The 17,239-nt window shown below is 41.6% G+C and overlaps 1 protein-coding gene across 4 annotated transcripts in view; it reads right to left on the bottom strand.

Moving 5' to 3' along the window:
* Positions 1-7,053: 7,053 nt before the first annotated feature.
* Positions 7,054-17,239, bottom strand: part of DPP8 (dipeptidyl peptidase 8) — a 67,890-nt gene continuing 57,704 nt past the window's right edge. For all 4 annotated transcript variants that reach the window (XM_058737343.1, XM_058737345.1, XM_058737344.1 and 1 more), the window contains 3 exons: positions 15,630-15,772; positions 14,852-14,963; positions 7,054-11,249 (listed from right to left, as the gene is read on the bottom strand). In XM_058737343.1, coding sequence (XP_058593326.1) covers positions 11,127-11,249; positions 14,852-14,963; positions 15,630-15,772 — 378 coding nt within the window. In that variant the 3' untranslated portion in view covers positions 7,054-11,126. The remainder of the gene's footprint in view (positions 11,250-14,851; positions 14,964-15,629; positions 15,773-17,239) is intronic.

Below are 17,239 nucleotides of genomic sequence, written 5' to 3'. Positions count from 1 at the left end.
TCCCTCTCTGCCCCTCTCCCCGGTGCACTGTCTCTCTCTCTCTCTCTCTCTGAAAATAAATAAACTTTAAAAAATAAATAAAACTTAATCCAAATGCTACCTCCTTTGTGCAGCCTTCCCTGACCACCTTTTTCTTCGTTGCCCAGAAAAATTAATAGTTTGTGTTTGTTGAGTGCTGTGTACCAGATACTAGCAGGTTGGCATGCATTTTCTCATAGCAGAGTTATAGCAGCTCCATCAAGTAGTACCATCATCAGTCCTATGTTCTAAAAGAGGAAGCTGAAGCACAGAGAGTTTAAGAAACTTGCTCAAGATCACACAGCCGGAGGTGATTCAGCGGGAGTCAGGACAGGTCAAAGCCCTCACTCCTAACTGCTGTCCTGCTGTGTGTGCCTCCGTGGAGCTCACACAGCACTCGATATATTTCTCTTTGCGCTTACCCTTTTTTGTTTACAGTCCATCTCCACGCCTGGATTGAAATCTTTTGAGAGTAGAGAACGTTGTCTGGCTCCTCTGAACATCCTCAGATCCCTGGATCCCTCAGCATGAGCCATGCCCATGGCAGCTGTTCAATTCATGTTGCTTGCTAATGGATGAGTAGAGCCAGAATTAGCATTCCACTTCTGCACCATGACCTTGGGAAAGACATACAACCTCACTGAGCTCTAATTTCTTTCTCTGGGGAGTAGGGTGAGGCAGCCACAGTGGGGAATAATACTAATATCTAACTGATGTCTCCTAACTCATTGTGGAGATCAAATGGAACAAGACACTGTCATGAGGAAATATTCTGTAAGTGCTCTTACAAATTACAAATGGTAGCAGTTGGTGCTCAGAAGGTAATGTGTTCTCTGCTCATAGGCAAAACATGTTATTCCTGCAAGGGCCTTACAGTTAATGATAACTTCATCCTAACCATGTGCAATATTGGAAAATCAGCCCTTGGGTCAGGCAGGTGGGAAATGTCTGAGCCCCAGGCAGAGTCTACTCACCCCCATGGCAGACTTCTGTACCCACCCTCCTTGATCACATCCCAGAAATTGCTGTTCTCCCAAGATCCCTGGGGCTGAGTCATGTTCCTCTCCCCACCCAGCATCTACCTCCTCCCCAGAGCTCGGGCCGGACAATTCAGGTCCTGGAGAGTGGACTGCTCCCCCTCGCAGCCTTGCACTCTTTGGAGGAGTGGGGTTAGACCAATGGCAGGAGTGCCAGCATTAGCTTCATCAACCACCTCCAGGCCCCAGTCGCATGCCAGGTCTGCGTTCGGCACTTTGGCCTCACTACGACTCTGTGAAGGAGGTATTAGAACCGCACTTTGCCCAAGATTAGAGAAGCAAAGGGTTTACTCAAAATCATGACTGTTGGACTTGACCCCAAGTCTATCAGGTTCCAAATTCTCTAGTCTTTCCCATGCTCCTCCTTCTTTCTCTGGGCAAGTTCAAGGAGATTTATATCCAAGATCCACCCAGGACATGCTTTCTCAGCATGAGCTCAGTCCCTGAAGGAGCTCAGATTTCAGGCAAACACCATATTTCCTTGATTTAAAATACATTCCCATTCACATTTTTATATTTCTGATATCAGGATCTTACAGATGGTAATATCTTAGATTTTAGGAAATTTAGTAGGAGTCCTAGAGACCGCATTCCAGTTCTGTTCAGCTACCAACTGGTTTTGTGCCTTTGAAGGAGTCACCTTACTTGCTTGCAGATCAGGGAGTCTAATCAGCCTGACTGTTGTCAGCTCTGCCACTTGACAGCTTGTACAGCTTTGCAATCTTCTCTGGGACTCGGGTTCCCCATATGTAAAATGATGGGAGGGGTCTCTAATTTTGTACCTCTTCTTTTAAGCTGCAGCATACATTTCCCCAGTCACAGGTAAGTAAACAGCTCAACTGCTCTGGATTAAGTAATGGCTGGAGGGCCTGGAACCCTGGGGTCTCCTCTACTCCCTCCACTTCTGTCAGGGCCATTCGGGCAGCCCCCTCAGCCTTCTCAGTTTGGCAAATTCCTCTGTTGAGCCCTGGTTTGGGAGAACACTGAACGAAGACAATGCTAGAAGATCTGGGCTCAAGTATGGACTCTGAGCCGCTGGGATGGTGAAGTATAATCACTTCCCGGCTCTGGGTGTCAGCTTCTCATCTGCAAAGTCAGCAGTAGATGAGATGTTTCCTAAGAATCTGTTCTGGTGCTAACATTCCATGATCACAATCTTCCAATGCTCTACCTCAAAGGTGCTTTACTTTGGTTGCATATTAGGATTACCTAGAGGGCTTATGAGAAAAATTAAAAGATGGCAGGTCTCCTCACTGCCCTCCTTGTTGATGTAATTGATCATAGGAGGGACTAAGACATCAACATTGTTAAAACTCCCCAGGCAATTGTGATAGCCACCAGGGCTAAGAGGCACAACTCCTCCGATGGGGGACAGAGAATAAAAATTCCAGTGACATTTCAAAGAAAAGGTCCTGGGGCACCTGGGTGGCTCACTCACGTCTGACTCTTGATTTAGGCTCAGGTCATGATCTCACAGTTCGTGAGTTCCAGCCCCGCGTCGGGCTCTGTGCTGACATCACAGAGCCTGCTTGGGATTCTCTCTCTCCCTCTCTCTCTGTCCCTACCCCCCTCAAAATAAATAAATCAATAAACATTTTTTAAAAAATGATTCAAAACAAAGAAAGGGTCCTAAAAACTTAACTTAGGGAGAATTTGGGCTGTTTTTTGGCAGCCCTATTAGTGAATTGGTAGATAGGTACTTGGGAACCTAAGAAGCACCATCAAAATATTCATTTGAAAATTGTTTAAAGTTTCTAATAAGCCGGTCCAGAATTTGCCAAATGCAATACAGTGCCTACTCTCAGCGTGTGTAATCTAACTGGAGAAACAGAATGAGTGGCCAAAAGTACGGTGTAAAATTAAGTGCTAAATCGGAGATGACCTTATTGGGCACTTCTGTTGCATATGCCAGGCACCAAGTTCTTCACAACAAACAGAGTTAATCCTCACAACCATCTGTTGAGGAGGGTTCTGTTATTATTCCGATTTCCTACTTTAGGAAACTGAGGGTCAGGATGTTATGTAAACGTGCCCAAGCCCACAAAGCTAGCAAGTAGCAAAGGTTGAAGCCAGGCTCCAAAGCCAATGCAGGTATCATTTTGCCAACCCACTTATCTTTGGGTGGGGACATTCCCATAAGCTCTGTAGGGTGCCTAGAAGAACCTGGGCCTGACTTCAAAGTATATGTTCTACTAACTGGAAGAAGAACCCCTCAGGAGGCTTGTGGGGACCAAAGAGCCCAGGTGGGGGAAAGTGAGGAAAGGTCAGGTGACACAGGGCCTTGGATTGGATTAGGGCCTGGAGCAGGAAGGTGAGAATATAAAGTACATTTATGAAAGTGGCAAGTGTCCTGCTGGGTGTGCTAGTGAGGGGGGTTGGTGAGGGTGGGGGTTGGGGTGAGTTGGTCCTGAGAACCTGGAGGACAAGGGCTGTTCCTCTTCTATCTTTGTTTTCTCCTGGCCCATCAAAGGCCTGGCACTTGATCGTTACTAAATATTCGCTGAATGAAAGCTGAGAGCAGCTTCTTTGAAGTCACTTGGAATTCCTAATCTTCTCCTCCAACTCAGGCTAGAGAGCTGCTACAGTTACTCACCATGACCTTACAGGTCCTCGACTGAGGTAGGAAGGGCAGCAATAGGAATGAGGAGGAAGGGACAGTGGAGACAACGCAATTAACTGGCAGGGCCACACATCCCAAAGCTCCCAACTGCATCACATGCAGTAGCATTTACATGCATGCTTAGGGATGCAACGATGACTACGTACACCCCCAGAGACCCAGCCAACATGGAGAGTTCCTTCTACAGAAGAGCAATGTGCTTTCCAGAACCTACCTGGCCAGAGGACCTTCCTGCAGAGAATTCTCACCTGTGAATGGAATGTTAAACTAATCTATGCCACTTCTGCGGGATGCTTTTCCAGTGAGGACTGCCAGGGTGGGGTGGGGGTGGGGTGAAGGGGAAGGGGCGGAGCGTGTGTGTAGAGAGTTCTGGGACTGGTTGTTTCCCCAAACTCTTTATTTCAAGGACTCAAGTTTGGGAGCCAATTTAGAGAAAGCATCTTTCAGTAAGGAGTACACACAGCAGACTCAACAACTCAGCTGAGCCAGAGCTGAATCCCACCTAAGCCATTTCAACGGGACCTCAACCTCTTCCAGAGTGGCAAGGCCAGGGCACCAGAGCTGTGGGCAGAGCTAGGCCGATAAACGTTTAAATCCTGGTAATTCCTCAAACCACTCCAAGCCCAAAATAAAATTACAACCATGAGATTCTCATACTGCAGTTGTTTCAATTCTGTTTCCCTCGGAAGCACCATGGGATCAATCATTGTTTCCCCATAATCACTGAGTGGGTGAGGTTAGGCCAAAGGGAAGTCCAAAGGCTTCAGGGCCATAGCACTTGCCCGGATAGGACTCTGGAGCCCTGAAGCCCTACAGCCACTGGGAGGTCTGCACTTCCAACACAGTATCTGCAGGATGCTTATGGCCAGGTTGAAAGCAGATTTTTTTTTAATTTTAATTTTTAAAAAATATTTTAAGTAATCTCTACATTCAAATGGGGCTCGAACTAACAACCCCGAGATCAGGAGTCACATGCTCTACCAACTGAGCCAGCCAGGCGCCCAACAAAGCTGATTTGGAAAAAAAAAAATTTTTTATGTTTATTTTTGAGAGGCAGAGAGAGACAGGGTGTGAGCAGGGAAGGGGCAGAGAGAGAGGGAAACAGAATTGGAAGCAGGCTCCAAGCACTGAGCTGTCAGCACAGAGCCCCACGTGGGGCTTGAACTCACGAACTGGGACACCATGACCTGAGCTGAAGTTGGACCCGCAACTGACTGAGCCACCCAGGTGCCCCCAGAAAGCTGACTTTTTAAAAGTTTGTTTGGGGGCGCCTGGGTGGCGCAGTCGGTTAAGCGTCCGACTTCAGCCAGGTCACGATCTCGCGGTCCGTGAGTTCGAGCCCCGCGTCAGGCTCTGGGCTGATGCTCGGAGCCTGGAGCCTGTTTCCGATTCTGTGTCTCCCTCTCTCTCTGCCCCTGCCCCGTTCATGCTTTGTCTCTCTCTGTCCCAAAAATAAATAAAAAACGTTGAAAAAAAAAAAAAAGTTTGTTTGTTTGTTTATTTATTTATTTATTTATTTATTTATTTAATTTGAGAGCGAGAGAGAGAGAACCAGCAAGCAAGGGAGGGACAGAGAGAATCCCAAGCAAGCTCCATGCCCAACGCAGGGCTTGAACCCACAAACCCTGAGATCATGACCTGAGCCGAAATCAAGAGTCAACCAACTGAGCCATCCAAGCACCCAGGTGCTCCTAGAAAGCTGATTTTTATTGGCAATAGATCCAGGCTAAATAGACCAAGGTAGGGGTGCCTGGCTGGCTGAGACAAAAGAGCATGACTCTTGATCTCAAGGTTGGGAGTTCAAGGCCCAATTTGGGTGGAGATTACGAAAAAAATAAACTCAGGAAAAAAAAGAGACAGGGGCGCCTGGGTGGCTCAGTCAGTTGGGCCGCCGACTTCGGCTCAGGTCATGATCTCGCAGTCCGTGAGTTCAAGCCCTGCATTGGGCTCTGTGCTGAGAGCTCAGAGCCTGGAGCCTGTTTCAGATTCTGTGTCTCCCTCTCTCTGACCCTCCCCTGTTCATGCTCTGTCTCTCTCTGTCTCAAAAATAAATAAACGTTAAAAAAAAAAATTAAAAAAAAAAAGAGAGAGACCAAGGTAGTCTATAAAAGCGTGCCATAAATGGGATTATATGTATGCTTTAGAGCCTTGGTGGGCCTGGCTGGTTACTTCCCGCTGCAAGCAGCCTCAACAGGTTAGTTAACCCGGTGTATCCCAGTTTACCTCAGGATCATACAAATACCTTTGTGTGTGTGTGTGTGTGTGTCTGTGACGAGGTAAAAAGGTTAGGAAGCACGGTCTGTAGCATTACCCTGCTTACAGATCATCTTTATTTCTAATAATTTTTGTATACAAATTAAAAGCTTAAGACCCCGGGGTGCCTGGCTGGCTCAGTTGGTAGAGCACACAACTCTTGATCCTGGGGTCATGACTTCGACCCTCACGTTGGGGGTACAGTTTACTTAAGAAAATAAACAAAGGGGGCATTAAAAAAATAATAAAGGGGCGACTGGGTGGCTCAGTCAGTTAAGTGTCCAACTTCGGCTCAGGACATGATCTCATGGTTCACGGGTTTGAGCCCCACATGGGGCTCTGTGCTGACAGCTCAGAGCCTGGAGCCTGCTTCGGATTCTCTCTGTCCCTCCCCAACTCGCCTACTCTCTCTCTCTCAAAAATAAACATTTTTAAAACATAGGAAATTTTTAAAAATTAAAAGTTTATGAACCTAATATATAACATAGCAGTGGTTCTTTTGGGGTGGGGAACACCCTCCCTTTGGGAATGTGATAAAGCCAAAGCCTTTCTCCCCAGAATGCACTTCCACTCATTCATGCAATACTTTGCATACCACCTCAGAGGATTAGAGAATCCAGGTTAAGCGTCTGTTCTGGAAGGATTATCAGACAAACCCCAAATTTACTAATTTCAGAGGAGTTCATCTTTTCTCCAGTAGTTTCAACAGACCTGAGAATCGTCAAAGAAAGCTCTGAAGAAAGTATTACACTGAACTCCTGAGAAATTTTCCAGGGAGCATGCACAGACCACCATCAACTCCAAGTGGCATCCCTAAGAAAATCCCAGCTGTTCAGGAAGGGCACTGGCTCCAGGCACCACCTACCCTACCCCTGCAGTAGAAAGTGCTGGTTGCTGGGCACCACTGGCAGGCACAGAGCAGTTCTTGGCACACCTCCGTGTGGGTTTGGATGCATTTTTGGCTAGGGTTTGTACTAGAAACCCCATGTAATCACCTTGCAGTCTTCCTTTCTCCATTGCAAGCACATGACCTTGGATACGTGTATTAATCACTCCACATTTGCCACTAATCAAGGCAAGATTGTACAAATAGGGAGGAGGGGGGGAAGGAACATTTACATCAAGTAATTTAGCAGCATCTTTATTGCAACAAAGAACCTGTAATAAAATGCAACAAAACTAATGTTTCACTTTACATGATTAAAAGCCATGTAGCTGAAAATGAGAAAACCCATAAACTTACTGGAGTGAGACATGCAATTCTTTTTATACAAGTCAATGCTTAAAACAGCAGGCACTTTATATTCTAAAATTAAAGACCTGAACTCCAATTGTGCTGAATACAACATAAATTTGTATTTGGGTTATCCAGAAACAAACATACAAATATTCCTTTTTCTCTCTGTGAGGGACTTCTGAAACGATTACCTAGAACCGTCTCTTGACGAAATAAGAAAAGCAGGAACCGGCACCTTGCTCTAACGTTTCCGTATTTTAGGCTGCAAGACGGATAGGTGAGGCTGGGGAAGAGTTAGGAAAGTGGGAGTCAGGCAAGTTTCTTTATTCCTTTATGTCTGCTGGAAGCGGACACTCACCTCAAAATCTTAGATATGGCCATGTCTCTTTTCTTACTTCAACTAGCTCTAAGTTAGGCTCTCAGGCTTAAGCAAGCACTCTATTCTACACCCCAATTCCCAAATCCCTCACTACTAGGAAGACACATTTAGTCTAACAGTTTTAATTAACTTCAGAATGTCATATACTAATTAGAAGTACTGCTTCAGTAATAAGCATGCTTAGCATTTACTTCAGAATGGAAAAATTAACCATTTTATGTTATCTTTAAAATGTTTCATAGGAATATATTAATAAATACTTCTTTAAAAATTTGCCTTTTCTATCTATCATTTAACTACCGTGAGTCAGGGCATCCGGATGGAGTCTAGTACCAGCTGAGCAGTAACTGGCCGCGTGGCAATGGGGTATATTTTCTCTTCTCTCTCTATGTCGGTTCCTCCTCCAACAGATGAGAACATTAGATTATATCAAAGATGCAACAGCTTAAAAATTTAGGCTTCTATAATAACGGGAGATCTTATAGGAATCATTCCACCTAAAGAGAGAATTATGTTACAGACAGGTGGGCTACACCTTCTGTAAGGAATAAAACAAGTAGTAAAAAAAGGAAGCATCAATATCTATATCTCATTCCTTTACAAAGTAATGCATGCCTTGTGACTCCATCCTCTAGTATGAGGCTTTGGAAATGAGCCAGGAACGGCATTGAGGGAAGAACCTTCATTCCAAAACGAAATCTCCAGACAAAGAGGAGACATAGTTAGCGATACCTTTCTGCTGCTTTCAGAGTGAGAAGGGCCCAGTCATGATCACAGACGAGCAGCTGTACTTGACTATTGCTTTAGGTTTTTGTAAATCAGTCCAGTGTAAAAATCACCTATTATACTCTTAATCCAATTCCATTCTCTACAGAAGAGTCTGTGAAAGTAGCCCACAAACAACTTTGAATCACCTAGGAAAGGCGGTGAGAAATGCAGATTCCTGGTCTCCACCCAAATCAACCAAATTTAAAGTTCTAAGCATAAGGTTCAGGACTGCATTTCTTTTTCTAAGCGTCCCAGAAGATTCTTAGATTGAGTCCTCGCGCTCAACACGTAAGCCACCACCCCTACCGATGGTTGCTCAAGTGCACCTACTTATCAAGCCTGCAAAAGCCGCCCCATTTGATACTTAACCTACTGCTTTTTGGTTCTTAACCAAAACTGTTGCTACTTTTATATACTCTTGCCTTTTAAAATGTTCCCCATTGACAGGGTACAAATAGTTTCAGTGAGATTTCTACTGATTGCTTGGATGGACTAGGATGTTTTCCTCATCGGTTTTTAAAATAAAACTCAAACTGTCTTTCTGCAAGTGAATTCAGCCCTGTATTTTTCCCCCTTACACAAGGAGAATGGCATTTAATGAAGTGGGGATTATAACAGAGGCATTCCTTGTGATATGAAGAAAGGAGAAGGAAGATGCAAAAGGAAAACACTGGTGAATTCAAGAGCACATGAGGTTCTTTTAGGTTTGTTTTGGTAAAATGAGAGACGCCGTTTTGAAGAAATAGTTTTAACGGGCAAGAGGTTTCAAATGAGTAGATGTCTAAAAGCCACTGTATACCATTTCTACTCTGCATATTATATAAGGATAGATCCCTGGGGGCCAACCAGTTCACAAACAAAAACCACCTTCGATAGTCAGATATATACTTAAATCAAGGGGGAAAATACTTTCTTGGGAAGAAAAATTACCCAAACCAATTTAATTTAACATTGAAAAAAATATAAACAGACCTTGGCATGGGAAAACATAAACAAAGAAATCAATACATACACAGACAATAAGGAAAAGTGTGGTACCTATGATACAGTATAAATACACAAAGAGCAAAACCCAATCCCCTTCCCAAGGACAGAGCCACCAGGTCACCTTGCCATTTCTGGACCTCCCCCACCTCCCACTCGGCCCTCAGTGATGAATTCACCTCTGACGCACAGTCATCATCCTTCCTGATGGAGGCTGTGCTCTCTATGGGAGAAATCTACTCTGTAGTGGTAAGAAAGAAAAACAGCAACTTTTTTGGAGCATTGTTTAAAAGTACTGGTAACAACTTTCCAAACACTGAGGCTTGTGATAAAAAGGGTCAAACTCATAGGTATCTTCTTTGCCGCTGGCAGTGTGACCCATCTAACACCCCAAGACTCTAAGATGACAGATTCCAATCAGCACCTGAAAAGCCTATGAGCTCCCTTAACAGTCAAGTGCTAGGGCTAAACCAGGAAATGTCATGGCCATTCAAGAAGCTGCTTAGAGGCTTTGAACACTGAAAAAGAGAGCCATGGCTGGCTGGGGATCAGTTTGTGGTAAAGAAGTTGTCTCGAAACCTCTTTAAGCTCACAATACCTAAATTACGCTCAAATAATTTAAAAAGGATAGAGAAAGTTTAAATTTGTAAAGTTTCCAAAATTAAGAGGAAAATAACAAAAACTTAGAATTAGAAAAGTAACTAAGTAACTTTTTCTCCCTGAATAACTTCGGTCTGTAACTGCGCTGGTAAGAGAGTGATTTCTTAATTCTGGTTTCTGTAACTAACATTCTAGGAGTTTCAATTTCACCCCCCCAAAACTTTTTCATGAGTATTTTTGGTCAAATTATACTTCTACTTAGTTGTTAAGCAGACCCTTCTCCTCTCCCTGTCATTTTACATACCCTAGTATCCCCAACCCTACCACAATTCCCTTCCATCACCTAAAATTCTGAAACCTTTCAATAAGGAAATACCCAATGGAAACTGGCACCACTAAATTTTCTGAAGAGTGAGGTGTACTTTTTCCTTTTCTTAAAGGAGAAGAAATTGCCTGCAACTATTTAAGCTCTAACCATTTAAAATTTTTCCGCCTGTAATTATCAATATTGTAAGACTAATTAAACCATGCTACATGTACAGTTACTTGCCTTTGTATGAAAGGAAAAGCCCACTCTGTCATATCATCAGAGAGAACTATTTATACTAGATACAGTTGAAATTGGCTAAAATTGGTCAGAGCTTGAATGAAACAAAATAAGTGTCTTTAGGAGGCCACTAAGTTATCCTTGAAAAATCATTAATGACTGGTTAAGTCATAGATTTAATAGTGATTAGTTCATAACATGCTGGATACACCCCAAGCAATGAAGCATAAGCTATTCAATTACATTTAAGTGCTATCAAATCTGTAACTAGTCAGAGATTCTGGAATTGAACCAAACCAATCACTAATATCATCATATTTTAACAAACTCAGAAGTATACTGTAAAAATACACTAATTAAGTCCATGAGGTTTATAATGCTATTAGAAGTGAAAATAAGGTAGTATGGATATATGGTGCTAATGTCTTATTTCCTTCAGTAATTCTCATGGTATTGCTGGGTCCTTTAGAAATATATGTCATTCAATTTTGTGTGTGTATGGTTAAGGTATTAGATTACTATCCACAAGCTGTAGACGCCTGCACGGCACCGATTATGCTTTCCGGAGTAGATGTTACATGGCAGGTACCAAAATGTGTCGATCAATTCCGTGTTTTCTACTGATTAAACCTCCTCGTTTGGTTAAACAGCCAGTGTATACCAGAGTTCTACACAGGTCAAAATTATATCACTTTCAGAGCAGCAATACGCGATCCAAGGTTTTCTTGAAGGTAGTGCAAAAGATGCAGTTCGTAATGTTCTCCAGATTCAGGGACTCTTATGCTGTGTCTCTCCTGAGGATAGATCTTAAACAACAACAAAAAAATCAAAATACAAAAAGTAAGAATTTAATCATACACCTCCTTCCAAAGCTTTCCAGAGAGTTTCAACAGGATTAATAATATGGAGCACAGCCTCAGATAATACACACATATATCCTATCTAGAGGCCCCTCCCCCTTTGAAAAAACATTTTATCTGAGAGAGAGAGAGAGAGAGTGTTCGAGTGGGGCAGAGAGGCAGAGAATCTTAAGCAGGCTCCACACTCAGCGCGAGCCTGATACAGAACTGGAACCCATGACCACCATTATGACCTGAGCAGAAATCAAGAGTCAGACACTCAACTGACTGAGCCACCCAGGCACCCCTATAATTTCCTATATACCATTAGGCTTACAGAAGGATTTATCTATAGATCATTGGGGTGCCTGGTGGCTCAACTGGTTCAGGGACCAACTCTTGATTTCAGCTCAGCACTTCGAGCCCCGCATCAGGCGGTGAGCTGACAGTATGAAGCTTGCTTGGGATTCTCCCTCTCCCATTATCTTTGCACCACCCCCCTCCCCGCCCGCCCCCCGGCTCACATTCTCTCTCTCTCAAAATAAATAAACTTAAACACACACACACACACACACACACACACACACACACACACACACACAACCTCTCTATAGATCAGTGGTTCTCCAAGTGTGATCTACAGACTTCTGGGGTCCTCAGAAACGCTTTCAGGGGATACATAAGGTCAAAACCACTTTCAGAACAATTTACCTTTATTCATTGTATTGGCATTTGCACCGATAATGCAAAAGAAATGATGGGTAAAAAGTGTCAGTGCCTTAGTATGAATCAAGGCAGTGACAATAAATTGTACTGAACTTGTAGTAAAAACAAAAATGTCAATTTCACTTAGGTAGCAGTAAAAATTAGAATTTTATGAAACTGCAACCCTTGAATAGTTGTCTTTTTAAATATTCTGTGGTGATAAAGCGAAAAGAGTGCAGAAAGCAAGTCTGCTCCAGGACGTCTCAAGGAGAAGCACCACAGGCCCAGCTGCAGGCCGAGATGCCACTTCGTAAACGGAGCTCCATTTTCAGTTTGGAACAATGACTGACAACCATGGTGACTCAGACCGGGGTGTCTGGCAAACACCTGCTCAAAAATGAATGAAGTGAGCTGGTCACCTCAAGGACAACACTGCTACCAATGATAAACTTTGAGCTTTTGAGTGGAAATCAGAATTTCGGAAAACTTGTGGAGCGCCTGGGTGGCTCAGTCGGCTAAGCGTCCAACCTCAGCTCAGGTCACGATCTCGCAGTTCGTGGGTTCGAGCCCCGCGTCAGGCTCTGTGCTGACAGCTCAGAGCCTGGAGCCTGTTTCAGATTCTGTGTCTCCCTCTCTCGCTGCCCCTCCCCTGCTCATGCTGTGTCTCTCTCTGTCTCAAAAATAAACATTAAAAAAAAAAAAAAAAAAAAAGAATTTTGGAGAACTTGTATCATGAGGCTCCCCCAAACTTACAAACATTTCTGGTGAGATCAGAGGTAATATTAATATATGTGACCTTAAAAATATTCTATAATGAAAGGAGTCAACATTTAGAAGACTGACGTCACACAGTGAGCCAGTATTTTCCAGATGCCCAATGCATGTACAAAAGATCCATTTCAAATATAAGATCCAACAAATTTTAACGTAACAGAGTATGAAACATTTATAGATATGGCTTCAGATTCCCCACTAAAACTAACCTTTAAGAAACTAAGATTTGTCCAGTTTTGGTGTAGTATCAAAGAAGAATATCCACAATTATCCGAAAAGGCTAAAATATTCCTCCCCTTTCTTAACTACATATTCTGGGAGGCTGTAGTTTCTGCACACGGTAGTCCCCCCCTTATCTGCAGGGGGCACATTCCAAGACCAACTCTGGATTCCTGAAACTGCAGGTAGTACCAAACCCAGTATGTACTGTTCCCCTCCATCTATACATACATATGATAAAGTTTAATTTATAAGTTGGGCACAGTGAGAGATAAACAATAGCTAATAAGGAAACAATCATAGCAACATACTGTAATAAAAGTTATGTGAATGTGGTCTCTCTCTCAAAGTATCTTGTACTATGCTCAGTCTTCTTCTTATAATGTGAGATGATACATGTTTATGTGATGAGATGAAGTGAGGTGAATGATGCAGGCATTGTGATAGAGCGTTAGGCCGCTATTGACCTTCTAACGCTATGTGAGATCAAGAGGATCGTCTGCTTCTGGATTGATTGAAGCTGACTACGGGTTAGCTGAAACCTTATAAAGTAAAACTGCACATAATGGGAAACTACTCTCTACTTTAGCCAAAACAACAATTCCCAACAGGTTGCATGTGTTGCATATGAGCAGAAAGGAGAATCTGGGTGTCTTTCTTAAGCCAGACATTAAAGGGATTTTACAAAAATGTAAAAACAATGCTACTTTTCTAAGTAATTTTTTGTTTGTTTTGGAAAATAGTTTTTCTCTCCCACAAAAACTGTGATTTGTGTTAACATATAATAGTTTATTATTGTTATTTAAAAATATATTTAAAATTTGTTTTAGTTTTGGGGCTGCCTGCCTCAGTTGGAAAAGCATGAGGCTCTTGATCTTGGGGTCATGAGTTCAAGCCCCATGTTGGATGCAGACAGAGATTACTTAAGTAAACAAGTAAATTTAAAAAAAACAGAATTTTTCTTAGTTTTAATATCTTATATGAAAATGGTGACAGATACAACCCACATAAATGAAAGTTCTTTGGTATGTAAAGGGATCCTGAGACCAAAATGCTTGAAAACTGCTGCTATAGACAAATATCTCGCAGTTTACTTACATAAATGTCAACTGAGACATAAAAATGGACAAAGTAGGGGCACCTACATGGCTCAGTTGGTTAAGCATCTGACTTTGGCTCCGATCATGATCTCACGGTTCAGGGGTTCAAGCCCCACCTAGGGCTCCGTACTGACCGCTCAGAGCCCGGAGCCCACTTCCGAGTCTGTGTCTCCCTCTCTCTGTGCCCCTCCCCAACTCGTGCTCTGTCTCTGTCTCTCAAAAATAATAAACATTGAAAAAATTCTTTTTTAAAAAGGGAAAAACAATATTTTTCATTTCTTAGGAGCATATAATCTGTGAAAGAAGTACAAAGGAGGAAGAAAGAAGGAACAAGTTTTAAAACCCCCTTTTTTTGAGTAAGGAGCAACAGAGGTGGTTACTTTGCTGCTTTCTGTTCCAATGTCAATATAATATAAAATTAAAAGATCTTTAAAAACCAATGATATCAAGTAGCACTTCCTCACCCTTCCAAGGGGAAGAAGAAAAGCAAAGGACACTGAATGGACTCCTGTCATCTTTTCCGTGATTACAAACTGAAAGCAGATACAGATACACCAGTCATATATTCTAATAGGCCAGTTTTCAGTCCAACTTCCACAGAATCTTAATTTTTATGCAACTGGAGGCACTGCTATCTGTGTCTATGACTTTATATCTCTTAAGCAGAGAGTGGCCACAGCTGAAAATCTAGCCTTACTCCATAGTTTACTATATTTCAAAGTAATCAATCACTAATCACTACTTCATTCCATCAGAAGATGAAGAACTCACCTGTAAATCATAGGGCTTTCCAGCCCTCACTAAAAAACTCAGTAATATACTGGTGTGTGCAAAATGGACATTCTCATCCAAGAACCCATGTAAAAGTAGTAAACGATTTGGTCTGGAGAAATGGAAATATCAGAGGATTAGGCAAAATAGAGTATTTGGGAAAAAAACCCACTTACCTCCTTTAATCACAATTACCTATTAGTAAACATTATAGTTATGTAATATATACAACTATATACAGTTATGTAACATAATTATATGAAAACATATAACTGTATAATATAATCAGTGTTAATAAAGTTAACTTCTACTATAAATGTTAAAATAAGAATTCAACATTTTCAATAAATTTATAATATATTAACCAGATACTACATGTAACAAAAGATTAAAAAAATTTTAAATATCACATGTTCAATTTCTTATGAAGATATTAGCATATATCAATATAATAATTACAGCCTGTCCATAGGGAAAGAAAAATCATAAACATTATCCATAAAATATATTTAAGCAGAAACAGAGTATTTTCCACCTTGAAACAGTTATGTACTTATTAAACTTCTTTCAGCACCCTCATTGCTTCAAATATAACTTATAAAAAAACCAAAGTGTATGAACTGGCCTGTAACTCAGCTCTGAGAAATAGCTATGCCACTCGAGTATTCTTTAGAATATTAGTCTTGGTTTTGCAGTATTTGTAGTTTTCATTATTATTAAAGACAAATTTTGACACTACTTTTAAATTTATAATCTTAACTTTAAAGCTTGAACTTACTCAGAGGGAAACTTTTCTGCTTGCATGGCCACAGATCCTAAGTAATAGCCCTGTTCATTCTGGTCAGGGTGGCCCATGTAACGTTCCGTGTAGCCTGTATCATAGAAGATCCACAGAGTGACTGGGGCCCCAGCAATAGCAACCTACATAAGACAACAATGACAATCAAGTGTGGTCCAGAAAAGAATGGCTAGCAATGAGAATGTTCAACTACAAATTTAAAGGCTAAAATTATCCTTAGGCTTTTGCCCCACATGCCCAACTGGGGCATACATTTCTGAGTTAGGCAACTCAGAAAATCAAAGTGGAGTGCCAAGGTCAAGAATTTGATACTTTGTGAGTCAGTTAGCTTCATGTTCCACAGGCATGCCACATACCAAACCCCTAACCTGGGCTAGTTGAAATATATACACGGGACACTTTGTTGAACGGGGGGACTGAACTAGAACATATGAATGCCTCAGTGTAAACTCATTCCTGCTAATGGGGAAAAAAAGTGTGACAAGTGTCAGCTTTTATATCAAAAAAGCAGTCATTTCTTTCTTTCTTCTTTTTTTTTTTTTCAGCCTCTACTGGGAGTACAGAATTTTTAACAAAAATTATGAATCAAATATATTTAAGCACTAAATACTTCCCTCATTTTAAGGTCCCCACAAACAGTTTTACATTTAAATATTCTTTTTTTTTTTTTAATTTTTTTTTTTTCAACATTTTTTATTTATTTTTGGGACAGAGAGAGACAGAGCATGAACGGGGGAGGGGCAGAGAGAGAGGGAGACACAGAATCGGAAACAGGCTCCAGGCTCTGAGCCATCAGCCCAGAGCCTGACGCGGGGCTCAAACTCACGGACCGCGAGATCGTGACCTGGCTGAAGTCGGACGCTTAACCGACTGCGCCACCCAGGCGCCCCTACATTTAAATATTCTAATTATTTTGACAGCTGCAAGCCTGGGAAAATTATGACAGTTTTCAGAGTTCATTTTGTGGTTATTATAAAGCTTATGTGAATATACATGCAAGAACAAAAACTCTATTATTTTAATTCTTAAAAATTATTTTCACTGTAAGATAAAATCATGTTATTCAAATATTAAGAAAGAAAAACACTTCACAATTGCCATTCTCTTAACAACTTTTAGCATCTTTATTTCCTTCTGGCGTATTTTTCAAAGAAGTTGTTTATAAAATTGTAACCAACGTTTACACATTTAATACAGTAGTCATTCAATAAAGATTTATTTAGGACCTACTATGTGCCAAGCAGTATGCTTGGCTACTGAGGATAGATACAGTGATGTGCACACAATCCCAGCCCTCAGAGCTTTCAGTCCAGTAATTAAATAAGTAATTATAATCCACATTGTGTGTGTTTTACTAATCATGGCTATCTCCCATAATCTCTGCATGTCTATAAATAGCCAATAACTGGTTATCAAGTTGACATGTGTTTTTTGTTCTAGATACAGACAAGTAAATATATATCTCACATGGCTATCACAAGTTGACAAGATCATCTATTATCTCGCATGACTGCAGATACACAAACTCTAACATTCCATAATATTGCCAACCCTGTAAGCCTTCAAAAAATAGGCATTTTCTCAGATCC

This window comes from Neofelis nebulosa, chromosome 7, assembly GCF_028018385.1.
Source record: "Neofelis nebulosa isolate mNeoNeb1 chromosome 7, mNeoNeb1.pri, whole genome shotgun sequence".
NCBI lineage: Eukaryota > Metazoa > Chordata > Mammalia > Carnivora > Felidae > Neofelis > Neofelis nebulosa.
This window is presented reverse-complemented; position numbering and strand designations above follow the sequence as displayed.